Source organism: Oryctolagus cuniculus, chromosome 18 (genome assembly GCF_051225735.1).
Source record: "Oryctolagus cuniculus isolate XC-2025 breed Fujian yellow rabbit chromosome 18, ASM5122573v1, whole genome shotgun sequence".
In the NCBI taxonomy this organism is placed as follows: Eukaryota; Metazoa; Chordata; class Mammalia; order Lagomorpha; family Leporidae; genus Oryctolagus; species Oryctolagus cuniculus.
In genome coordinates this window covers 78,626,741-78,650,823 of record NC_142884.1, presented here as the reverse complement: position 1 = coordinate 78,650,823, position 24,083 = coordinate 78,626,741, and the positions used below count along the sequence as shown (strand labels likewise).

Sequence of the window (24,083 nt, the reverse complement as noted above, 5' to 3'; positions counted from 1 at the left end):
GCAGAATCCATGCAGAGGTGGGTGGGCACACCCCCCCCCCCCCGAGCGCCACGTTCACAGGCCACTGCTGCCCCAGTCTCCACCTGCGGTGACTCCAAGGGCTGCCCTCCCGTCTGCAGGGCGGGGTAGGGGTGACTGGAGAGGCCTGCCGGGCAAGGGACACTGCAGAGCAGTGTGGGACCGCTGGGGTGCTGTGGCCATGGCCCAGCTGGCTCTGCAGGCACCTGGGGCAGGCGGCATGCTCCAGCCACGGCCGTGGGTCACCCCTGGAGTGCACCCAGGCCACAGCCCCCCGTGGGGCTTTAGAGTGACCCTTGTCGTGAGCCTCATGCACCCAGGTGGCGTGGACTGACCTGCCGGGTGCCGCCAGTGCCCTCAGGGAGCGAGCCCCAGCCGGCACTGCTCTGGGAAGCGGGTGCAGACCATCGGGTGGCCTTTGGGGCGTCTCGGGGGTGGATTTTGAGGGCGAGGTGGGGGGAAGCAGAGAAGCTGAGCTGCACTCCGGAGAGTGGCCGTTTCCGGCACGTGAACGTGGGTCTCGAGTGAGTGGTGGATGTGCTGTGTCCCCTGGGCAGAGCCGGTGTGGGGCGCAGGCCAGGGGGACGTGCACGGGAGGAGTCTGGCCATCCTGACCTCTGTGGACAGGTGCTCTCCCTCGGGGAAGCCCCAACACTTGCGGAGTGACAGGTCAGCCCGGGAGGGGTGAGACCAGCAGGAAGTGGAGAGGGAGGACAGCCAGGAGCAGGCGCCTGGGCTGAGTGCTGGGGCCGCCTTCCAGGGAGTGGCAGGGCCAGGCCGGGCGGCAGACGGGGTCCACAGGGAGGCGGGGGGAGGGGTCGGACAGAGATGCAGCCAGGGACTTGGGCAGACTTGGAGTGACCGAAGGGGGACACGGGGACTGAGGGGAGCGCCCAGGCCTGGGGGTGCCGCCAGGAAGGTGTGGGACGTGTTCCCGTGACAGGCGCAGGGGGCCCTCTTTCTCTGCAGCAGTGTGTGGGGGGAACCCCGGGGCTGACGTCTGGACTTAGAGGAGGCACTGCTGGACTAGGGTCCTGGGGGTGTGGGAGGGGCTGACCGGGGAGACAGACGCTCAGAGGCGAGCAGCACGGGGGAGGGAGCCGGGGCGGTGCCACAGAGCAGGCTGTGCCAAGGAACCACTGACCACGGATGCACCCGTGGTGGCAAAGTGGCCTGGGCAGGGCCAGTCCTGCTTGGAGGCAGCAGGTGGCTCCCTGACCCAGGCCCAGCGGCTGGAGCCTTCTGTGTGTGTGGTTCGCGGGGGTGAGGGTGGCTGCCTGCCCCCCACCTGCCTCCAGCTTCTCCCTCGGAGCACCTGCTGCCTACCGGAGACCACGTCCCTGACGCTCCCCGCACCGTTAGAAATTTATTCTCTCAGATGCACACGTGAGCGCCGTGCGGTGAACGCCGGGACGGCGGCGGCCTCACCCTCCATGCAAACCATGCACAGTGAGAAGCCGGCTGGGGCCCGCGGGGTGGCTGTCCTCCTCGCCGCCCAGGAGACCCAGCGTGGCCGGCGGCGTGGCTGCAGCGGTTTATTCTCCAGGGGAAGCCAGGCAGCTCCGAGCCGGCGGGGGCAGCAGGCGGGGCGGCGCGGGCTCACTTCACGTGCTCGGCCACGTGCGAGGCGCAGTAGTACTTCTTGTGCGCGATGAAGGTGGACAGGCTGCTGAACCTGATGTTGCACAGGCGGCAGTACCTGGGGGTGCCGCTGGGCACCGGCGGCGCCGCGCCCTTGTCCGCGGGGGCGGGGGCGGGGGCGGGGGCCGGGGCGGGCGGCGCGGCGGGCGACTGTGGCGCGGCGGGCCGCGGGCTGCCGCTGGCCGCGCGGGGCGGCTCCCGCGGCTCGGAGCCGTCCGGGGGGCCGCGGTCGGCCGGCGTCCGAGCCTCGGCCCCCAGGCCGGCCGGGGGCTTGGCCACCAGCAGCCCGTGCGCCAGGCGGAAGTGCTCGATGAGGTCGCCCCGGCCCAGGCCGTTCGGGGGGCAGTAGGGGCAGGCGACGGCGTGCGGCTCGGGCGCGGGCCGCGGCGCGGGGCACGAGTACTGCTTGTGCGCCAGGTAGGCGTCGAGGCTGTGGAAGCTCACGCGGCAGGCCGTGCACTCGTGGTAGTCGGCCAGGGCGGACAGGCCGGGCGCGGGCGCAGGGGCGGGCGGCGCGTCCGGGGGCCGGCGCCGCGGCTTCTTGCTCAGGTCGATGGGGCCGTCGGCGGCGGGCGTGGGGCCGCCGCTTCCGGGCAGCGGCGACGCCGGGCGCTCCGGGTCGGGCGCGGGCGGCGGGGCGCCCGGGGCGTGCAGCTCGTGCAGCTTGCGGCGCCGGCGCGTGCGCGCGGGCGGGGCGGGCGGCGCGGCGGGGCTCGCGGGCGGCCGGCGCGGAGGCGGGTCGTGGCGCGAGGCGCAGTAGTAGCGCTTGTGCACCGAGTACGTCTCGTGGCGGCTGAAGCGGATGTTGCAGGCCTCGCACAGCGTGCGGCTCGGGTCGTCCTCCGCGTCGTCCACCGAGCTGCCCGGGCTCTGGCTGCCCTCGCTGCCCCGGCCGGCCGTGTCCGCCTCGGTCGTGTCCGCGCCGCCCGCCTCGTCCTCGCGCTCGCCGGGGCCGGGGCCGGGGCCGGGCGGGGAGCGCGCCGCGGCGGGCTCCGCGGGCGGGCCCGGAGGCGCCTTGGGCCTGCGCGCGGCGGGCGCGTCCTCGGGCGCGCGGCGGCCGGAGCAGTAGAGGCGCTTGTGCACCAGGAAGTTGCTGACGTTGTTGAAGGTGATGTCGCACTCGAAGCACGTGGCGCCCTTGGGCGCCCCCGCCAGCAGGGCCGGCGCCCCCGCCGCGCCCGCCTGCAGCCGCCCGTGCACCAGTTCGGACATCTTGGCCAGGATCTCCGAGGCCTGCGGCGCCGCGGAGCCTGGCGGGGCGCCCGCGTCCGGCCCCAGCACGTACTGCGGCAGGAAGAGCGCCCCGGCCAGGCCCAGCTCCCCGGGGACCGGGCTGGAGCCCGGCGTGGGGCTGGACAGCTCGGCCTTCACGTGCGCCGGGGCCGGGCTGCGTGGGGATGGCGTCCGCGAGGGGGCCTGGGGTGCGGGCTCGCCGGGGCCCGGGGCGCGCGCTAACTCCGGCTCCTCAGCCGCCTCAGCCTTGATGGTCCTGGGGGCCACGGGGGGCTCGTGGCCGCCCCCGTTCTGGGGGTCTGCTTTGGCCTCTCCGTTGGTGGCCTCGGCCTGGACCTTCCTGTCCTTTCCCGGCGATGAGGTGGGCGTCAGGCCCAGGTCCGGCGTGGCCAGCGGGCGCTGAAGGGCCGCGTGGGGCTGGAGGCCGGCCAGGGCATCTGTAGGGAGACCGAGTGTGCGCCTCAGGCCGGGCTCCGGCCCCAGGGCGCCAAGGGGAGGCTGCCCATCCCCCCCAGTCCTCACCTGCCGGCAGCTTGGCCGCCGGGTGGCCGGCCCCTGGCGAGTAGATCTCCCCCTTGGAGCCGGGCTGGCACACCATGTGGTTGGTCACCAAGTGGCTGTAGAGGATGTCCCTTGTGGTGGAGATGAAGCCACAGCTGTGACAGACACCTGTGGGCCACGTGCAGAGGTCAGGGCCCCAGGCCCCCCGGCACGGCCCCCTGCCTGTGCCCTGCAGACCCCCCCACTCGCATGGTCTCCACAGCCCCCCATGCCCCCGCAGCCCCCTGCCTGTGCCCTGCAGGCCCCCCCACTCGCATGGTCCCCACAGCCCCCCATGCCCCCGCAGCCCCCTGCCTGTGCCCTGCAGACCCCCCCACTCGCATGGCCCCACAGCCCCCCATGCCCCCACAGTCCCCTGCACAGTCCCGCAGCCCCCCATGGCCCTGCAGCCCCCCCATGTCCCCACAGTCCCCTGCACGGCCCCACAGCCCCCTGCCCGCCCCCCCATGCCCCCACAGCCCCCCCACGGCCCCACAGCCCCCTGCCTACCCCCCCACCGTCCCCCACACGGCCCCGCAGCCCCCTGCCTGCCCCCCCATGCCTCCACAGTCCCCTGCACGGCCCCGCAGCCCCCTGCCCGCCCCCCCATGCCTCCACAGTCCCCCGCACGGCCCCGCAGCCCCCTGCCCGCCCCCCCATGCCTCCACAGTCCCCTGCACAGCCCCACAGCCCCCCCATGTCCCCACAGTCCCCTGCACGGCCCCACAGCCCCCTGCCCGCCCCCCCATAGTCCCCCACACGGCCCCACAGCCCCCTGCCCGCCCCCCATGCCCCCACAGTCCCCCACACGGCCCCACAGCCCCCTGCCCGCCCCCCCATGCCTCCACAGTCCCCCGCACGGCCCCACAGCCCCCGCCCGCCCCCCCATGCCTCCACAGTCCCCTGCACGGCCCCGCAGCCCCCTGCCCGCCCCCCATGCCTCCACAGCCCCCCCCCACGGCCCCACAGCCCCCTGCCCACCCCCCCACAGTCCCCCGCACGGCCCCACAGCCCCCTGCCCGCCCCCCCATGCCTCCACAGTCCCCCGCACGGCCCCGCAGCCCCCTGCCCGCGCCCCCATGTCCCCACAGTCCCCCACACGGCCCCACAGCCCCCTGCCCGCACCCCCATGCCCCCACAGGGCCCCACAGCCCCCTGCCCGCCCCCCCATGCCCCCACAGCCCCCCCACGGCCCCACAGCCCCCTGCCCACCCCCCCACCGTCCCCCACACGGCCCCACAGCCCTCTGCCCGCCCCCCCATGCCTCCACAGTCCCCCGCACGGCCCCGCAGCCCCCTGCCCACCCCCCCACCGTCCCCCGCACGGCCCCGCAGCCCCCTGCCCGCGCCCCCACAGTCCCCTGCACGGCCCCGCAGCCCCCTGCCCGCGCCCCCACAGTCCCCTGCACGGCCCCGCAGCCCCCTGCCCGCCCCCCCATGCCTCCACAGTCCCCTGCACGGCCCCGCAGCCCCCTGCCCACCCCCCCATGCCCCCACAGCCCCCTGCCCGCCCCCCCATGCCTCCACAGTCCCCTGCACGGCCCCACAGCCCCCTGCCCGCCCCCCCCATGCCTCCACAGTCCCCCGCACGGCCCCACAGCCCCCTGCCCGCCCCCCCATGCCTCCACAGTCCCCCGCACGGCCCTGCAGCCCCCTGCCCGCCCCCCCATGCCTCCACAGTCCCCCGCACGGCCCCACAGCCCCCTGCCCGCCCCCCCACCGTCCCCCGCACGGCCCTGCAGCCCCCTGCCCGCCCCCCCATGCCTCCACAGTCCCCTGCACGGCCCCGCAGCCCCCTGCCCGCGCCCCGCAGCCCACCTACCGCTCAGCGTGTCTGTGTGCACCTTGAGGTGGCGTTCACAGTTGGCCTTGGTGGTGAAGGCCGACAGGCAGATGAGGCACACGAAGGGGCGCTCTCCTGGAACAGAGGTGGGCGGAGCCCGTGAGTGGGACCCCCGCGGGACGCCGCGCCCGCCGGGGGCGTCCAGCCGGGCTCACCGCTGTGGCTGCGCATGTGGATCTCCAGGGAGCTGGCGCTGGGGCAGCTCTTGCGGCAGTGGGGGAAGGGGCAGACGCGCTCGTTGGGGTGGGGCTCCTTGGGCCTCTCGTCGGCGGCGGCCGCAGCCGGGGAGCCGCCCTGCCGGCTGGCGCAGTAGTAGAGCAGGTGGGCTTGCAGGTTGCGCTCGCTCCGGTACCAGATGCCGCAGTCCTTGCAGGGGAACACGTCCTCTGGGGGGGAGGGGGTGCTGAGGCGGGCGCCCGCCCGGCCACCCAGACCCCCGCCCTGCCCGGGGAGCCGCGCCTCAGCCCTGGCTCCCCTTCCTGTAGGTTTCCAGGGTGCGGGGCCCCAGGGCGGCCCCGGGGGCGGGCATAAGCAGGCAGATGCGGCAGCCCCGCCCCACTCGGGTCAGCCTCTGGCTCTGGCCGGGCTTGCTGCAGCCACACAGTCGACCCCAGGGGTGGCCAGATGCGCTGGGCTGGGGGCTGCCAGCAGGCGAGGGGCCCGCCTTCAGGGGACGCTCTGCTCGGCCCCTGACCCCCGGGGAAGAGGACGGCTCACCTGGAGACCAGGCAGTGCTTCCGTCCCTCCCCGCTTCTCGGCGGTCTGCTGCACGGTCACCAGGGTGGGCCCCCGCCCCTGGGAGGCCCTGGGGTCCCGGAAGCACCGACTGACTGTGGAGGGTCCCCGGCCCCCAGCCCTGCCGTTGTGACTCCCCGGGAGCCACCTCCTTGCTCCGGTCACTGCTGTCAGCTGAGGCCCCGAGGGACCCGCCGCCAGCAGGGGACGTGCAGTGAGGGTCACCCCCGCCGCCAACCAAGGCTGTGTCCTGGGCAGGGCAGCAGGGGGCACCTGAAGACCCCTCCCCTGGCAGCACAGGTGAGACTGAAGCCCTGGACGGCGGCTCTGCTGCCCGAGAGAGCCGGGCAGGACTCGGAAGGGTGACAGGGACATGGGCCAAGGGACAGAGCCTCAGAGGCAGAGCTCGTGGGCCGGGCTGCGTGGAGAGGAAGAGGCAGCGACACTGGCATCCCACGGGGCAGAGCTGGGTCCAGGCCCAGCTGCTTCCGGTCCGGCTGCCTGCTGGCCCGTGGGCTTGGGCCCCTGCCACCCATGAGGGCGGCCTGGAGGAGTTCCGGGCCTGGCCCAGTGACCCGGTGCATGGACCTCGGTCCCTCTGTCACTGCCCTTGCAAACATGTGAACCTTAACCAAGCACCTGGCCCGCAGAGGGGACACGGGGCCCAGGAGCCGCCCATCATACCAGCCACAGGAAGTGTCCCACGAGACCGGAAGTGGCCTCTGCTGCTGCAGGACCATCTGCCGGACCCGGCCCTGCCGCCCGCTACCCCCCAGTGGCACAGTCGCCGGCACCAGGGATGTGGCCGTCCAGCCTCCTGTGCCCCAAACCCTGATGTCCCCTGCCACTCTCTGCTAAGGGAGAGGAGAAGCAGGGCCCCCCCTTCCTGGCCCCCACGGAAGCTGGCTCTCAGCTCCCTGGGGGGGGGCCCACGCCGATGTCACCAGTCCCGGCAGCACACACTGCACCAGAACCGCCCACCTCGCTGGCGTGGTTTTGGTCAGGGTCTTGGTGAGCACCATGCTGCTATTTAGTGGTCACTCGTCTGCCTTTGGTCCTGCCATGGCCTGGGCATGGCAGAAGCCCACTCTGACCGGCGCCTCCAGCCCTGGGCGCTCCAGGCCTTGCTCGCTGGCCGTGTCCCCAGCTGCCCCCAAGGCTCCCCTGTAGCATTGCTGGGTGAGGCCGCTCAGCAGGGTCCGCCCCAACTCCCAGGCAGTGCCAGCTAGTGCACACCTAGTGTGCCGGGCCAGCTGCGCCCCCCGGTGGGGGCAGTGCCGGCCAGCGTCCCCGCGATGGCCATACCCAAAGCCCCGGCCCCACGTCTGCTGCCGGTGGACACGAGCTGGCTGCCCCCGCCGGCGGACACGAGCTGGCTGCCCCCGCCCCCATGGCCAGGCGTCTGGAAGGGGGGCTTCCACCTGCGGCCCGCAGTGGGCAGTGGGCATCCGGGGTGGACTCCACATAAAGCCCCCGGGGGCCTGGCGGGAAGTTGCTGGCTAAGCCGCCTGGGGCCCATGCTACACGGCCTGGGGCTTCACCCCGACCCTGGCTCCTGACCGCTTCCTGCCTGGCTCGGGTCACTGGGACCCTGACCCCCACAGGGAAGACCTGACGGGAGCTCCCAGCCCCCAGCTGTGGCCACTGCAGGCATCTGGGACAAAGGGCGGGGAGGGGCCTCCGTTTCTGTCTCAGATAAATGAAAACGCCTTTGGGGGAGCCTGCATTGGAGAGCAAACCCAGGCGCCCCGCCCGGCGCCCCCGCCCGACCAGTGCTGCCTCGGGGGCCACGGGGCAGCCTGGCCACGTCTCGTGTCACCGTGGGCTGAGGCAGGCTCTGAGAGGTGTGGTTGGACCCTGCAGAGTGGCGGCTACCGGAGGGGCAGGCCTGTGCCACCGACCTGCTGTCACCCACAGGGCTCTGCTCACGGTGTCACACGAGGCTTCTGGGAGGAGGGGCCTGGATTCTCCCTCAGTGTCCCCCAGGCGCTGGCCTTGTCTAGCGCCCCTCCCCCAGCGGCGAGGTGGGCGCTGGGCTTGTCTAGAGCCCCTCCCCCAGCGGCGAGGTGGGCATGGCACCTAGTGTGCCGGGCCAGCTGCGCCCCCCGGTGGGGGCAGTGCCGGCTAGGGAGCCCCTGCCCGCCAGCCGGTGCCTGTGGCTGTCCCACGTGCTGGACCATGCCACTGTGGGCTCTGCCCCCACGTCCGTGGCACAGCTGCCCCTCCCCCCTTTCCTGCCCTTTCTCTCCACAGCGGGTAGCTGGCACCCCCCCCCCGGCGTGGCCGGCACAGCGGTCTTCACAGGCCTGGGGCTGGCTACTCACTGTTGACGACGGCTGTGGCGAGGATGGACGCCATGCCGGCCTGCTGGGGCAGCAGCCGGATGTCGCTGGGCGTGGGGACCGGGCCCTGGGGCTCTGTGGGCTCCTTCTTCACGGGGTGGCTGGGGATGCGGCAGCACTCGGCCACGAGGAACACGCTCAGGAGCCCACCCACGGGCACCGGCTTGGTGACCCTGCACCACAGGGCTTCGTCTGCAAGGACACAGCCGACCATGACGCTGGCGGCGGCAACATGGGCTCATGGTCGCCGGCTGCCTGGCCTGCTCCTCACGGGCCCAGGCCAAGGCGGGGGCGGCCATGCCCAGGGCCACAGCTGTTCCCCTCTGCTCCTTGGGCCTCCCTGTCCCGTGCACAAGGCTGCACTGTTTTCAGAAAAGGAGAGACATTTGGGACAGGTGCAGCGGCCCTTGGCCCCCTAGGGAAAGTGGTGGCTGAACCTGGGGCTGAGATGGACGCTCTACAATGCTTGCTACAAGTTGGCAGAGCAGCTATTCCTGTGGTGGCCTGAAGGGGGCAGCCCTGGCTAACGAAATCCAGGGCGAGCGCAGCCAGCTTGGTCTACGGGCGGGCTGGCAGCCAGGGCTCCGCCGGCCTCAGGGAGGAGCTGCCCTGTACCCAGTCCTGCCCCTCCCCCCCCGGGTGGGTGCCGTGTCCCTAGCTATGGTTCTGCAGGACCCGGTCACTCTCACAGTCGAACTGCACGGAGCCCTGCTCGTCCCGGCTGGCCACATGGCCGCCACACGTGGCCGGAGCAGGGCTGCCCGTGTTGGCAGGAGGGGCAGCACAGCAGTGCCCGCAAGCCAAATCCTGAGTGCAACCACAGCTGACCACCGCCAGCGGCGCCCAGCCCCCGTGCTCTCTGAGCGCTGGGATGCGCCTGGGTGAGGGGCTGGCCTAGCAGTTGGGTCTGCGCCTGCACCTGCTCCAGCCCTGGTTCTCCGCGGCCTCTGGCCCCTCCCACCGCCGGTGCGCCACCCAATAGGCTGCAGGCAGAGGTGACGCCGGTGGAGGTCTCAGAACATTCTAGCAAGACAAGCTCCCACCTGCAGTTTCTGGGCTGAGGGTGGGGGCCCTGTCCTGCTCCCACTGCAGAAGGCAGGAGGGGCGGGCCGGGCAGACACGGGGTGAGCTCTCAGTGCCCGCACGCCTGGGGGCACGGCCACAGGCACCCAGGGCTGACCCCAAACACACGGGGCCGCCCCTGGTCCGCGTGGCCACAGTGGGTGCTAACGAGGGCACTGGGTGTAGCCCAAGTGCCTTGTTACCCCCGCCCGCCCCCACCATTCAGACTGGTTTCCCTTTAAGGGCCGGCCCAGGGAGAGCCTAGTGTCCCCACCCCCGGAAGGCCACTGGACACCAACCCTTCCTGTAGATCTCAGAGTTGGCTTCGGCCTGGGTCAGGGCCTGGGGCAGCGTCTTCAGCCAGCAGGCCTCGTCCACCCTCAGCAGGGGCAGGGCTCCATCCTGGGGAGAGCGGGAACGGGGGCGGGGGCGGTCAGCACAGGAAGAGCTGGGCGCTGCCGTCCAGACAGGCGCTGGCCTCTCGGAGACCAAGGCCCGGCGAGGCCAGGCCGTCTGCTCCACACACAGCCGGGTGACTGGGGCCTGGGCCCACCTCAGGCTCCTCCCCACGGCCATGCCCAGGAGGAGCCCCTGGGCCTCGTGTCCCCCACTACGGCGGGGGGGGGGGCTCCCTCCTGGCGTGGGGCGTGGCAGGGCTGCCTTTGTTCCTGGGGACAGGCAGCATTGTCCCCCGCACAGCAGGCACCTCCTGGCCGTGTGACGGGGAGGAAGCGGGCACAGGAAGGGGAGGGTCCTGCTGGCCCTCTGCAGTGGGCCTGAGGGTGGGGAAGCCACGCCCTCTGGGCTCCGCTCCGGGGGCTGCTGGCCGGCCAAGGCCACCTCACTTCCTGCACCCCTGGTGCCCAGAGAGGGCTGGGGCAGGGGGGTGGCCGCCGCCCCGACAGCCTCAGCCCCCGTCCCCTCCCTTGCAGCGGCCACGCCCCAGCCCTCCTGCCTCGTGTCCTGCGGCCAGGGGTGCGCGGGGCCGTCAGTGCCAGGGGCAGCGTCTCCAGGTGACAGCTGGTGACTCTGGCTTCCGGGAAAGGTGTCAGCCGAGCCGAGCCTGCCTGAAGCAGGGAGCCAGTGGCTTCCCAGAAGGCCCCCGTGGCGGGCAGCAGCCGGGCTCTGCACAAGCAGTGGAGTTGAGGGACAGCCCGTCCATGGGGCCCCAGGGGCTGGGACCTCCTGGTGACAACTCAGCGAGGCACAGTGCCACACGCACCCCAGCCCGGGCTTCCCAGGGGGCACGGGGCTCCAGGCCACCCCATGGCTCCGAGGCCGCTCGGCGGAGCTCCTGGCCCGGTGCCTGCTGGATGAGTGGCCGTGCTCACCCTCGTTCTCCCCGGGGCTCCGCAGGCGGTGGGCCTGGTGGCACAGGCGGGGCCCCCGGTGGGGCACCTGGGGGGGCCATGGCCGGGGAGGAGCCCACAGCAGTGGCCAGGTGACCCTCGGGGCTGCAGGGCAGGGGCCTCCCCAGAGTCTAATGAATATTAATGAGTGGGGGAGGGTGAGAAAATGACTGCCCGATCCCGCGATGGGCTGCGGCGACGATATGAAATCTAATTATTCGTCCCAATATTTCTAAACCTCAAACTGAGACTGACAGGCTCCCGGCCGGTTCAGTGCTTATCACTCCCAGAAGCAGCGTGTTCGCAGCTTGATAAAGCGGCTGCGGCTGTGCTGACGCCGCAGCAGCCCCACGTTTCCGCAGGCTCCGAGCCCCCGCCAGGCCCCCACCCCCATCACCGCCGGCTCCCTGACACCCTGGGGCTCCCGCCTGGCGCCTGTCCTGGGTTAGGACAGGGTGAGGAGGAAGAGGGGGTAGGCTAGGGAGGGACAGCACGGGAGGAGAGCCTGGCTCCCAGGAGGAACGGGGCAGGGGCCTGTCACCTCCCCCACCCAACCAGGATCCCGCCAGCCTACCCAGGGCCCTCCCTGCCCCGGAACCCAAAGGGCCTGGCCTCCCCGCCCCCCACAGCTAGACCCCGAAGTCAGCCCGGGGCTGCCCCGTCTCCCACCCTGGGGCAGGAAGCAGCAGCCGTCAGCCAGCGTGGCCGTCCCGCCCCCCGCCCCCTTGGGGTCCAGCCCTGTGCTGCTGTGGGCACGGCAGGAGCCTGGGAGGGCCCGACTGTAACTGCCCAGCCCACCTCACGCCTCTCCCTTGACCCCTGGAGAACCGAGGCCGCGCCACCTCCTCCGCTGGCCACCCCAGGCTCGGCACTCGGCTGGGGCAGGCATGCCCAGCGCCCCCCGCCCCGGCATAACGCCGGCCACTGCAGCTTCTTGGATTGGCTGAGAGCGCCCTTGTTTCCCCCAACAAAGGGTCAGTGTCTGACCAGGCCCGGCTGACCGTGCCCGGCTGATAACCATCGGAAACCCCACCTGCAGCGCATCTGCTGCGACAGCTCCATCGGGGTCCCCAGACCTCGCTGGGCAGTGTGGGCGGCTGGGAGGGGGTGGGGGCCCCCGGGGGTGCAGCCCCGTCCAGGGAGCTAGGAACTCCAGCAGCCAGCAGGGCACGCCGGCTTCCCCAGGTCATCACAGGGCACGGGAGGGTCAAGGCCGAGAGCGGCCGGGGCGGGGGACCCGATGAGGCCCCCACGTGCCACTCAGCCGCAGGCCGTGTCCTCTCTGGCCTCGGGTTCCTCCCACTCCCTGGAGCCTGCGAGGAGCCGGTGCACGGGCGAGAGGACCGAGGCCCCACAGGAGGCTGTGCACCCGGCCCGTGCCACTGCAGCCGCCCCTGCCGCCTCTCCACACGGCGCCAGGCACGGGAGTGGGCCGAGGGCCCGGCCCAGCGGGTGACGGGCAGCTGCGGGGTCGCAGGCACGAGGGCCTCTGCACCCCGTGCCAGCCCCCACTTCACGCCGGGCAGGAAGCAGCAGAGAAGGAGCAGCCACTGCTGTCCCGCCCCTCCGGGCCCCGGCCAGCCTCACACAGCAGGACCCAGCAGCCAGCAGCCCGGCCCTGTCTGGGGCATGCCCAGCTGGGCTGCCTGTCCAGAGAGCCAGCAGGAAGTGGGCACGGTGACCAGCTGGGGAGCTGGGTGGGGCGTTGAGTCCTTCAAGCCATCACCTATCCCAGACAGACAGGAGGGCAGTCGGGGGAAGGGCCCTGGCCAGGGTTTGCCCCGCGGCGAGTCTGGGCGCTGCCATGCCCACGAGCCCTCGGCTGGGGAGGGCTGCTCAGACCCCATGGGTCAGGGGCGGGGAGGCGGGCCTGAGGCCTCTGCACAGACCCGGCCTTTCGGCAGGGCACTGCCAGACTTGACAAGTGCTTGCCAGCCACGGGCTGCAGGACGCCCAGCGCTGGAGGGGGCGGGGCCATTTGCTCGTACATCTGTCCATCCACCTCCTGCACCTGACTGCTCGTTTTGGGTCCCTAAGATCCTGGTGGGAGGGGGAGGGTCACCAGCAAGTCGGTGGCAGAACCAAGACCCAGCCCCCACGCCTGATGCAGGGTGTGCGGGAGCAGCGCCCGTCCCCACGGCGGGGGCAGGGTCGCTGCATCCGATCTGCACTGCCGCTCACTTCCCCTTCCCTCTCTGCGAGCCCAGTGCTGGCAGCTGAGGACGTCTCAGGGGCCGGGGGGGGGGGGGAACCCGCGAGCTGAGCTCGATAAGGGGCCGCGGGGCCGCACGATAAGCGGGGTCTCGGGAACCAGGCGTCTGCCCCACGCATCCGTACCCTCGGCGCCTCGCCGGGCAGATAAGGGTTAATCAGGACTGAGTTCTGCATGAGATAGGGCGGGGTGGGGGCAGGGAGTGCTGCTGGGGGCTCAGGGTGGGCAGATGAGGGTCCTACCCTCCCTCTGTGTCTGATCTGGGAGACCTGGGCAGGTCTTACCCTCACGGGTTCTCAGTCTCCCCACCTGTGAAATGGGTGCGTGGGTAAGGGTCCCTTGTGGGGGTCAGCAGGGGTCTGCAGCACAGGCCTATCTGTCTGGGAGGGCACATGGGGGAGGGAGCCAGCTTGCAGCCTCTCCTGCCATGGGCCTCGTCACCACACACGGGATTCCTTGACACAGAGTGCGGGGGGGTGGAGCTCCAGGCCAAGCCATCAGCCGCCTCCCGCGACTGGGGGGGGCTCCTTCCTGGCACAGCTTCCTGCCCACCATGCCCACAAGGGGCCCCCAGGCCGGGGAAGCAGAGGCGCAGGGCACGACACGGTGGGCAATGGCCTAACGCTACAGACCCCAGAGCCTGCGCTCTGTGCGATGGGATGGCCTGGACACGAAGGGGGACGCCTGTGTGCTGGGCCAGCCCCCCCAGCCTCTCAGCTGGACCCTCGGAGGCCCCGCCAATATCGGCGGCCGAGGCCAGCACAAGCCCTGCCGCAGGGGTGCGTGGAGTGAGGGCCGTGGGCATGGGGTCCCAGGGCCTGCAACCAGGGGCTCTCCTGTAGCTCCCCACCACGCCCGCTGCCAGAGCTGCCAGGGACAGCGCTGGGCCCAGGGGCTGGGGCGGCCAGGCCCAGAGCACCAGCCCTGTGTGCACCGGCTCCTGTTCGCTGCTCCAGCCACGCCTGAACGGACACAAACCCGGCCGAAGTCATGGCCACGCCCACCCAGAGGGCACCGGAGCCTGGGCGAGAGGACCCAGCCAGAGGATGCTTGGGAACGACACGGCATCTCCCAGCCCTCCGCCGCTGGTGTCGTGTAGGACAGGTGCTGATGGTCCCCCCATGCCCCCGCCAGAGGGAGGAGGCCCTCGAAGTCAGCCAGCAGTGGGCAACAGGACGGGGTGGCAGCGAGGGGCTGCCCAGGTGGGGGCTGCTGCCCACCAAGGCACCGTCCCCGGCGCCGGTCTCCCAGGGCCCGCGTGGGCGACCCCTGCCCCGGGCGCTGCCTCTGCCCTCCTGACCCGGCAGGCCCAGCCCCCCCGCCCCGCCTCAACTGCCACTTCTCCATAAGGGCCCGCATCGGGTGCCCTCCTCCAGGAAGCCCTCCTTGGGCCCCTGGGCAGGTCACCCCACTTCCCGACACACTACAGCCAGTGTTCCCAGGTGGGCCAGGGCCTCAGGTGGGTACAGGTGGACACGGCCATGCACCCCGTGGGTGGCAGGGGCCCTGGGTGGGGCTCCTTACCAGTTCTGCCTGCCGGGGGGACGAGGCCGCCGTCTGGATGCTCCCCGGGAACGGACCCCAGGCCAGGCCCTGGGCGAGGCCGCGCCGGGCCCGCACGCGCCTCTGGCCGTCCTGTAGCAGCAGCTCCAGCTCCTCTGTGGAGACAGGGAGGCGTGAGGCAGGGGCAGCCGCGGGGCCTGAGGGCCGGGGCCAGGCCAGCGCTGTGGGCCTTCTCAGGGCTCCAGTGGCTGCAGCTGGCCCCGAGATCTGGGACAGCTGCTGTCAGTGGGGCTGTGGCCAGCAGAGCCCACGGGAGGCGCCCGGCGGGACGCCCCCGCCGCTGCCCGCACGCACCAGGGTGAAGACAGCCGTGCAGGGACACTCAGGAGCTCGAGGGACCGCGTCCTGCACGGGATGGGCCCTGACTCCAGCAGCAGTGTCCTCCTGAGACAGAGCGAGCGGTCAGGAGAAGACGCGGGCAAAGGCTGCTGGGAGCTGCCAGAGGCAGGCAGAGCCCGACCGCGACGGGGGCTTCTTGCCTCCACGTGTGGGGACAGAGGTGGCTGCCTCATGCCCCAGGGGCGCCCCCACCCCTGGCCCTCAGCTGCCCTCCGTGAGCCTGGGCACCTGTTCCTGGGGCAGCACGGATGCCGCTGGCCACTCCCTTGGAGGCTGCTCCCTGCCAGGCCACCCCAGGGCTCCCCAGGCCCACGGTGGCCTCACGTGGTCTGGCCTGGCCCCACTTCCTGCAGCCGCACTGCACAGGCTGTGGCCTTAATGGGCCCGAAGATCAGATAAAGGCCCTAATGGCGGAGATAGCATGCAAATGCCCCTGGAGGCTGCGGAGCCTTGGCGGGCTTTGTCCTCCGGCAGATAAGATGGCAGCAGCCCAGCCCACAGCCACTGACTGGGGCCGCCTCCCAGGATGCCAGGGTCCCTGGACTCCCTCCCGCCTGCCCCGTAGGGCCTGGCACCAAGCATGGCCCATGTGGGCCGGGCCATCCTCAGCTCGGGACAGGGAGTGGCCTGGGGAGTGACAGGCAGCCTATGCAGCCAGGAGCTGAACCCCAATGCCCGTGAGGGCCATGGCGCTCACGTCCTGGGTATATGGGTGCCTCTGGTCCCCACATGGCTGCCCTCTGCGGTGGGCGCCCACTCGTCTCCCAGCCGGCGAACGGCTCCTCTTCAGCCCCACCCACCCCAGCTCAGGGCGGTCGGGCCGTGGGGTGGCACCCAGAAGCTCCAAGCTTCGCACGAGGGGGCCCCGCCCTGGGCCGCTGGCTTCCTGCTGCACCTGTGGGGCCCAGTGGCCGCTGGCTGGGACGGACGGAGCCACGTGGCCACGCCACCCTCTTTAGGGGAGTTGTGGGTCCTTGTTTCCCTCTTGGGGTCCAGGCCCCTTATGGCAGCTCCCAGGCTGGGTGGGGCACGGAGCCCCCAGTAGGAGCTGGTCACTGCTGAGTCGAGGGCTTTCGCTGGAGGGCAGCAGCCCCGCCCCTCTCCCACTGGAGGCCACCCAGACGTGGTGAGGGCCAGGGCAGCCCCCGCCAGTCACGCTGGTGCTGTGTCCTGGCCCCCCACGGCCAGCTCCCGGCCCCACTGTGCACCCAAGGCAAACGGCCCCATGTGCTAATCGGCACTCACGGCCGTGACCCGAGCCTCCCAGATAAGAGTGTGGCTGGCACTTCCCTGGGTATCGGGCAGTGCCCGGGAGAGGGCTGGCTCCTGATAGAGGCCAGCGTCCTGTGCCCCTGCACAGCCCACTCCTGCGGGGTCTGCCGGGGACCAGGCACGGCCACGACAGCCACCTCCTGGGCCAGCGCCAGCGTCGCTGTCCCCGACGAACTGGACAGCAGAAAGGGCACCTGGCACGGTGCTTATGAGGCCACTCGGGACCCCTGCACCCGCTGTCGGAGCCTGGGCTCGAGTCCAGGCTCTGCTTCCAATCCTAGCTTCCTGAGGAGCCCTGGGAGGCACCTGCCACCCACACGGAGACCTGCACCGAGCCCCCGGCCCCGCCCTCGGCCCGGTCCGGCCTGGCCGCTATGGGCATCTGGGGACGTGAAGCAGCAGATGGACGACCACAGCCTCTCTCCTCGCCTTTCAAGTAAATACAAGGAAATAAAGATTTAGGACACAGAAGGGGCGCCTGCTCTGGGTGGATGTGGGGCGTGGCTGGGGAACGGCCCCCTCAGCTCCTGCTTGCCCCGCCTGACCTGGGCAGCTGCCCACAGCGGCCTGACAGCGGCCTCTCCTGAGCTCCCCTTTCCTCCTCGGCCCACACGGGCTCACCAAAGCCCGGGCGGCCCCGGCCGGGACCCTCCCCCAGCGGAAGCAAAAGCGCACAAGCAGCGTGGGGTGAGTGAGGCCCCGCTCCCGGCAGGCCCAGCCAGGCTGGGGATGAGTGTCCCACACGGGTCGGACGCATGGTGGCGGCCATGTAGACAGCGGCTCAACAGGAAACCTGGGGCCCTGAGGGGCGCGGCAGCCCCCGAGCCGTGCCCGGAGCTGGGGGGAGGGGGCACCGGAAGCTCCGTCCCCAGCTTGTGGCTCATTGCTCACTCAGTCACAAAACCCCACGGGACGCTGGGGACAGGGCTGGGCCTGGGGGCTCCCAGGGACCCCTGCGGTGGCTGCGCAGGCCGCTGCCTGTTCTTCCGGGACCCCGGCTCCTGGCCTCCACCTCCCCCGGGAGCCCCGTCCCGACCGGGACGCAGGGAGTCCTCCCAGAGCACAGCAGGAGGCACTCGGGGGTTCATGCGGGGAGCGGGGGGCCGCACAGCCTCCTGCCCCCCGATGCTGGCTCTGCCCACTCTCGCCTCAATGTCCACTCTCAGAGCGGCCTCCCCGGAGGTCCAGGTTGCCGGATGGGGGCCATCACCCCAGGCGAGCACTGGGACAAGCTCCCTACGGCGGCGCCGGCCTGTCAGTCCCTAAGCGTCTGCAGCGGAACCAGAGGAGGACTCGCCGACTCTGCAGAAACCCGCTTCGGTCTCCACCCCGAGCAGTCCCTTGGGGGCCGGGGCAGCTGGGATCAGGCTCAGGAGCCACACGAGGGCCATGGGTGCCCTGGGTGGACAACTGGGTCCCGGAGCCGAGGCCTGTGGTCAAGCCCCACCTCTGTCCAGCTGGCTCTGAGCCTCGGTTTACTCATCTGTGCAAGTGGGCACCAGCACGAAGTCCTCCCGTGTTGCAGGGCACACGTCCACCCGCGTGGCCAGCACTGGCCTCTCTCCCCTCAGCACTGCCAGCAACAAGAAGCTGCCCCAGGTGACGGGACCCCTCAGGACGCGGGCAGTTGCCAGCCCTGGCCTCCGACGTGGGCAGCAGGCCCTGAGGGAGGACGAGAGGGCTCGGCCGCCCTCCCCCTGCACCTCTACCCCAGCTGTGGTCTGTGGTCAGCATGCGGGTGCCCACCCCGGGGTCACCGCCAGCACCCGCTTATCTAATCGGCCCATCACTCCGCCCGGCCCGCCCCACGGCTCTCCCAGGCCAGCTGGGCCCAGCTCTGCTGGGAGCTGCCCTATCTCGAGGATCGTGCTGTTTGCCTTTGATAAAAGTCACAGAAAGGGAAAGAAAAGGGAGCAGGGGAGGGGGAGGAAAACCCCAGCCAGGCAGGGTTCTAGAAGTCTCTGCGGCCACAGGGCAGGCCGGCCGCCTGGGCCCTGAGAACATGTGCTCCCCACACATCTGCGCAAACACAGCGGCCGGGCCGGGAAGGGCCAGCAGCTGCCCCAAGGTCGCCCCGCAGGTGGCGGGGGCCCGGGAGTGCTGCGGGGAGCCAGGGCCTGGGGCCTGCCACTGGCTCTCATCTGGGACCAAGTGCTGAAGGGCGGGGCTGACCCACGGCTTGGGCAAAGCGGGCCATTCCTCCTGCTCCCTGTGGCCGGCAGGGGGCACAGCAGGCCGGGGCAGGCTTCTGGACCCCAAGCCCAGGACCGCGCCCCTCCCTCCTTGGACAGCGTGGGCGCATAAGCACAGGCTGCCGAGAAAGCCCCACAGGCTGCGCGCTGGGCAGAGCCGGGCCTGGGCGTCCCAGGGCCAGGACCCCAGACGGCGCCCGCCGCAGCCCCTCTGCGGGACTTCACACGGTGCTGTGCCCAGCGCCGCAGCACGGCCACAAACAGCAGCAAAGCCCGTTCCACGGCGGGCAGCTGCGAGGGTCTCCCCCGCCCCACGTGCTCCAGCCCGGGGGCCCCGGTGGGCCCCTCTGCCCTGCTGGCTCAGCGCGGTGCCCGGCGTCTGCTCCCTGAGTCCTTGTGCCTTCTCACGCCAGGTCAGAGGTTACCACGCGGCTCCAAGCTCCAGAACTTTCTCTGCCTGTTTTCTCCGGAATCCGCAGCAGTGTCTGGCTGCACCTGCCCGAGGGCCCAGGGGCCCTGCCTCGCCTGCAGCACCTGCTGGGCTCTCGCTCCAAGTGCCCGCCCACTGTGCATGGCGCCACCTCCTCTCCCCGATGCCGGCATCCATGTTCCCTGGGGCGGGCAGCAGAGGGGGCTGTGCGATGGCCGGCAGGGACTCTGCTGGGGACGGCCGGGACCAGTGAGTGCCAGCCAGTGTCCACTGCAGGCCTGTGCCCAGGAAATCTCCAACAGTGCCCCACTGCACTGTCCACAGAGCGCTGACCACTTTTGGGCACTGTGTCCCCTGGGCACAGGGCCTGGGCCAGAGTGGACATGAGCAAGGCCCAGGCCCCTCTGTCCCTGCCCCGTGCCCGCCTTGGAAAATGGGAAAGGCAGAGCCTCCCAGAGAGCTCAGGCCCCCCTCACAGCATGGCTGGGGTCTGGGTCCCCTGGAGGGGCCCGGCCTGGGGCCTCCGGGGACAGGGGAGCCAGCCCCCAGGCTCTGGAGGCCCCGCCCTGCCCCACCTGCCAGCTGGTGTCTGTGAACTTCTCTCCCTATCGCTAGGAACATCGCTGGGATTATTGATTTTTCGACACAAAACAACAGCCCATCTTTATCGGGCTGAACCCTGGCCCCGGCTAATGGCAGCGCTGGGACTGCCTGGGAGGGCAGGCAGTGCAGGGTGGGGCCCAGTTCCCCCCAGACCGGTCCTGGGCGGGCGGAGGAGGCCTGGGGGCTGCGCTGAGCCCCAGAGTCCAGGGTAGGGGGCGGCCTTGGGCTCTGCCTGCGCCCTGCAACCCGAGATGAGCTCCTGGGGGTGGGGTGTCTCCCACACCTGCAGGCGAGGCAGGAGCTCTGCCCAGAGAGAGGCCCGTCCCTGCTCCCTACCCGGACAGCACTACCCCACTGCCCTGAAGTGGGCACTGCTGGGGCCCTGAGACTCAGGCCACGCCAGGCCCCCCGTAAAGCTGAGCGCCGGGTCTGGGAAGGTAGTGAGCCCATCAGCTCCTGGCCCCGGCCCGCATCCTCTGCTGCCACTCGGCTCCTTGCACAGGGAGGCATCGGTGAGGGGAGGGCCTGGGGTCTAGATGGGGCGCCAGGCCTCAGCCCCAGGCCAGCCCCCCATGAAGTGAGTCCCTGGAAGTCAGGTGGAGCCCACAGCGCCTGCTTTCACATCCAGGGTCGAGACCAGCTCGGGCACAGACAGGATACCGAGGGTGAGGGAGGACCGGGGTTTGCAGAGAGTGGCCGTGCACCGAGGCAGGCGACACGGGGCCCAACCCGGGCCCTGAGCCCCTGCTGTGCCCAGTTCCTTCCCTCGGGGAGGCTGGGAAGAAGGAAGACAGAGCCTCTCAGGATGACCAGGAAGGGTCCCCAGCTGGGCCTCTCTCAGGAACCTCAGGGCCTCCAGGGGCCTGGCTCACTGTCCTGCAACAGCCAGGCCCAGGAGTCTGCAGCCCCGGGTGCTCGGGGCCACGCCCACACCCTCCCCACTGGCCACCGTGACCCTGCCAGGGCCTGGGTCTCCAGGGGCACTCAGGGGTGGGCGGGGTTTCAGGAGAACCAGCCGAGGCACAGGGCTGGGGAACCCGTCCCCCCCCCCCGCCCCCACTTGTGGCCAGGACGCACACGTGGGCCTCTGCGTGGCATTTGCTTCTGCTAGAATCACGCCTTCCCTTCTTGCGGAAATTCTTAGGACCCAAAAACAAACCAGAAAAAGCCTCGGGCTGCTCTCCTGTCCGGCCTGCGCACCCCGGGGCAGGGGGCCGCTTGGGGACAAGGGCCCAAGCGCAGCCCAGGACAAGTGTCCCCGAGCGTGGACACTGTGGGGACTGCACGGCGGAAGGGGCCCACAGGATCCCACCGCATCCGGCGGAGCTGGTCAGACAGCACACCGAGGCCCAGGGAACTGTGGGACAAGCCCCAGAGCCCTCGACGCCCGCAGGGCACCGGGCATCCCTGGGGCAGGGGGGCTGGAGGGGCAGGGGCAGGTCCTGGGCTGGCCTGGCAGGCCCCTCCTGAGCAGTGAGGCCCGCGATAGCATCTCGCTCATCCCAGGCCCGCTCGGCCCTTGCGGGCAGGATATGACCAGCCCTCGAGCCGACAGCGGCCCCTTTGTCCTATCTCCCGGGACCGATCTTATCGGCCACGTCCACGGCCGAGGCAATGGAAAAACGCAGCGAGGGAATAAAAAGTTGTGCAGAGACAGAAGAGTAATAAATAAATAAAGAGGGGCTGGAGCGGGCGCGTGGCAGGGGGGGCCGGGGCCCGGGTCACCCAGCCTGTCTCGCCGCTCCCCAACCTCAGTTTCGTGCAGGGGCTGACCGCGTGACCGCTGCCTGTCCCCACTGCCACACTCAGGGCCAGCGTGGTGCCCCGGCTTCCTTACCTCCTGGGCAGGGGAAGTGGAGAAGCCAGGCCAGTGGAGGGGAGGCTGGCCCAGCAGTGACCCCAACACATTCCTAGCCAAGGATGTACCCTGGGGGGCGCTACGCTCCAGAAAGGGGGGACGGAGGTGCCACCGCCTGCCACCCAGGCTCCCGGCCGAGGTCTCCAGTGAGAGGGGCAGCTGGAAGCCAGATCTGCCCTCACGCTGAGTGTTGGCATACAGGTGACACTGACTTGTCACCGACACGGGGAGGCGGGTGGCGGTGTCACCTGAGCGCCAGTGGTCCCAGTGACAGCCCCCAGGAGGCACCCAGCATGTGTGACAGCACTCACGGCCGCCCACCTGCCCGAGTGCCCCTGCTCATGCGCGCCCGCTACCCTGGGCCCCGGCTCCTCCCACACACACACTGGTGGGCACTTCACCAAAGAGGCAACCGGTCGGGGGTGAGCTGCCATACCCTAGGACGCACAGCCAGGCCCGGGGGGAAGCTTCTGGAAGGTGGTTCCAAGGCTCCCCAGGTGGGAGGTGCCGGCAGGCGCAGGCTGGCTGGGCAGGAAGGGTGGGAGGACCAAGGAGGAAGCGGCTTGATTAGCCGCCCTGGCCGCAGATGGTCGCACCCGGATGGTGGTGAGGTCAGTGGGTAGTGTGCGGCCGGGCTGGGCTCCCACCCGCCAGGAGCCCAGAGGACCCTGGCTCTGGCTGTGCCCCTCACAGGACACCCCTGTCTGGCTGCCCTCTGTCCACATCCACTGGGAGGGTGCTGAGCTTGAGAAGTGGGGGCCCAGGCAGCTGGGCTCAGGCTCGGTCCTTCTCAGCCCCCGACGTTGGCTGCCTGGCTGCTGGGAGGGCAGGGGCTAGGCCCTGGTGTGTGAACGCAGCACCGGGGCCTGGGGACAGGGTGATGGAGCCCATGGCCCGCTTGCTCCTCCCAGGCGCCTTGGTGGGAGCTGTGGTGAGAGCCAGGCCAGAGAGGCGGTGTGGCTGTGGGTCCAGCAGTGTGAGGTACAGGGCCGCTGACCACAGCCAGGGGGCTGCCCAGGGCGAGGGGGCCTGGGGAAGCCCTGCCCCAGTTCTGGGGGTATAGGAAGAGGCTCTAGGCCCCCTGCCGGCCCCCACGAGGTCTCTGGCTCTGTCCGCAGGGCCTGGCTGGGAGGGCTGTCCTGAGCTTTGGGGTGGACGCAGGCCTGGGTCCCACCCCCACTACAAAGCCTGTCTCCAAGGCAGCCCCCCCTCTGGAGCCCTGTGGTAAGTTGCCCCTCCTGCACACTGCCCGCCGTCCTCCGGGCCCTCCTGAGGCTCCGTCTGCTGGCCCGGCAAGGCCCACCCTGGCCCCCGCACAGACCCGCTGCCCTGTCTCCACGTGACTCCCTGGCCTCCCTGCCTCCTCGGGCCGGCTCCCGACATGAGGTCACGCCCACGTGCAGGAGACCCAGGCCCCTAAGGTAGCCGCAGGGTCCCTGCAGGGGCTCGGGCTCGGCAGACATCAGCTCCCCCTGGAGGGGGCGGTGAGGCCTCCCCTGGGGACGCCCGGGAGGGGGGGCTCTTGCTCCAGCAGCTGACCCCAGGCTGACCCCGTCATCTGCCAGCGCCCCCTCCCCCGCCTGTTAGTCTAAGACAAATAGGCTTGGGACTGCAGCGCCAGCCGGGCGATAACAGAGCCCCGAAGTGATGTTCCCGCCCACACAGGCTGTCTCCCGGCTGTCCGTCAGCACAGGCCGTCCTGCCGCGCCACCGCCCAGCGCACGATAACTCGGCCCGCGCTGAGTCACAGGAGCATGGCCTGGACGGCCCGGCCACCCGCCCCATCCAGGCTCCACGGCCAGGGCCGCCAGCCAGCATCTCCGGCCCCTCAAGCCGCCTCCTGCCCACGCGCCCAGGGTGCTGACCACAGCCCCCATGCGCGTCAACAGCCCCATTCCACGGCCAGGAAGACCGAGCCCGGCCCTCCCAGGAGCCCAGCGTGGAGAGCGCTGGAGCCACGAGAAGCTTGGGCCCCGGGCCACACCCTCACCCCCGCCCCCAGCGTGTGCCAGGCCTGCGCTTGCTGGTGCGGCCTCTGTGGCTGATGCCGACCTGCAGGGCTGCAGGGAAGCGGAGGCCTCCCCCTTCTGCCCCCAGGACTCGGGACGGGGCGTGGGACAGAGCCAGGGAGGACGGCATCCCTCCGTGTCTGGCCGACCCGCTCTGTCAGGAGGGGTACCAAGGAGGAGCTCCGGGGCGCAGGGGCCCCCTTCCAGGCCTCCGAAGACCAAGCACCAGGTGCTGGCTGCCGGGCTGCGGCAGCGACCGGAGGCTCCCGGGTGCTGAGGGCCGAGCGGGCTGGGCGCCGCACCCTGCGGGCCTGTCTCCCTCGGCAGGGAGAGGGCTGACAGCAGCCCTCCTAAGAGGGGCTCAGCGCTCTCACACCAGCCCAAGGTCACTCCGCTGTGCCCTAGCAAGCGGTCAGGCCCCGGTGAGCTCCATCGGAGGTCCTGTCCCAGGCAGGGGCCGTGGGCGCAGGGGGTCCCCCCGTCTTAGCTCTGGGGAGCCCCAGCCCCTGACACTAGGAGCCCCTGTGCCCTGGAGTCAGGGTGAGGGCAGGAGACCCTGGCCCTCACGAGCCAGTTTGTGGCAGGCGGGACCCGACGGGCAGAGGCACCTGCGGCAGGCCAGGGCTGCCAGGGTGGGGGTGAGCCTGGCCCAGGCTCTGCCTTCTGTCCTCACTGTAGCCTGGGCCCGAGGTCAGCGGCCAGCCACTCCCCACACCCCTGCTCTCCCTCTCACCCCCCCAGGCCAGTCCCTGCTCCCCACGGGAAGCTCTTCCAGGAGGTGGGCGCCCACACTGACCCCCAAGGACAGTGGATGCTGGGTAGGGGTGCAGGCGGCTCTCCTGG

General features: G+C 71.2%; 1 protein-coding gene across 2 annotated transcripts in view; it reads right to left on the bottom strand.

Annotated features, from left to right (window-relative positions):
- Positions 1-1,371: 1,371 nt before the first annotated feature.
- Positions 1,372-24,083, bottom strand: part of ZFPM1 (zinc finger protein, FOG family member 1) — a 47,561-nt gene continuing 24,849 nt past the window's right edge. For both annotated transcript variants that reach the window (XM_070061902.2, XM_070061901.2), the window contains exons 4-10: positions 14,499-14,632; positions 9,713-9,815; positions 8,334-8,543; positions 5,430-5,660; positions 5,254-5,349; positions 3,415-3,561; positions 1,372-3,329 (exon numbers count right to left, since the gene is read on the bottom strand). In XM_070061902.2, the coding sequence (XP_069918003.2) occupies positions 1,618-3,329; positions 3,415-3,561; positions 5,254-5,349; positions 5,430-5,660; positions 8,334-8,543; positions 9,713-9,815; positions 14,499-14,632 (2,633 nt within the window). In that variant the 3' untranslated portion in view covers positions 1,372-1,617. The remainder of the gene's footprint in view (positions 3,330-3,414; positions 3,562-5,253; positions 5,350-5,429; positions 5,661-8,333; positions 8,544-9,712; positions 9,816-14,498; positions 14,633-24,083) is intronic.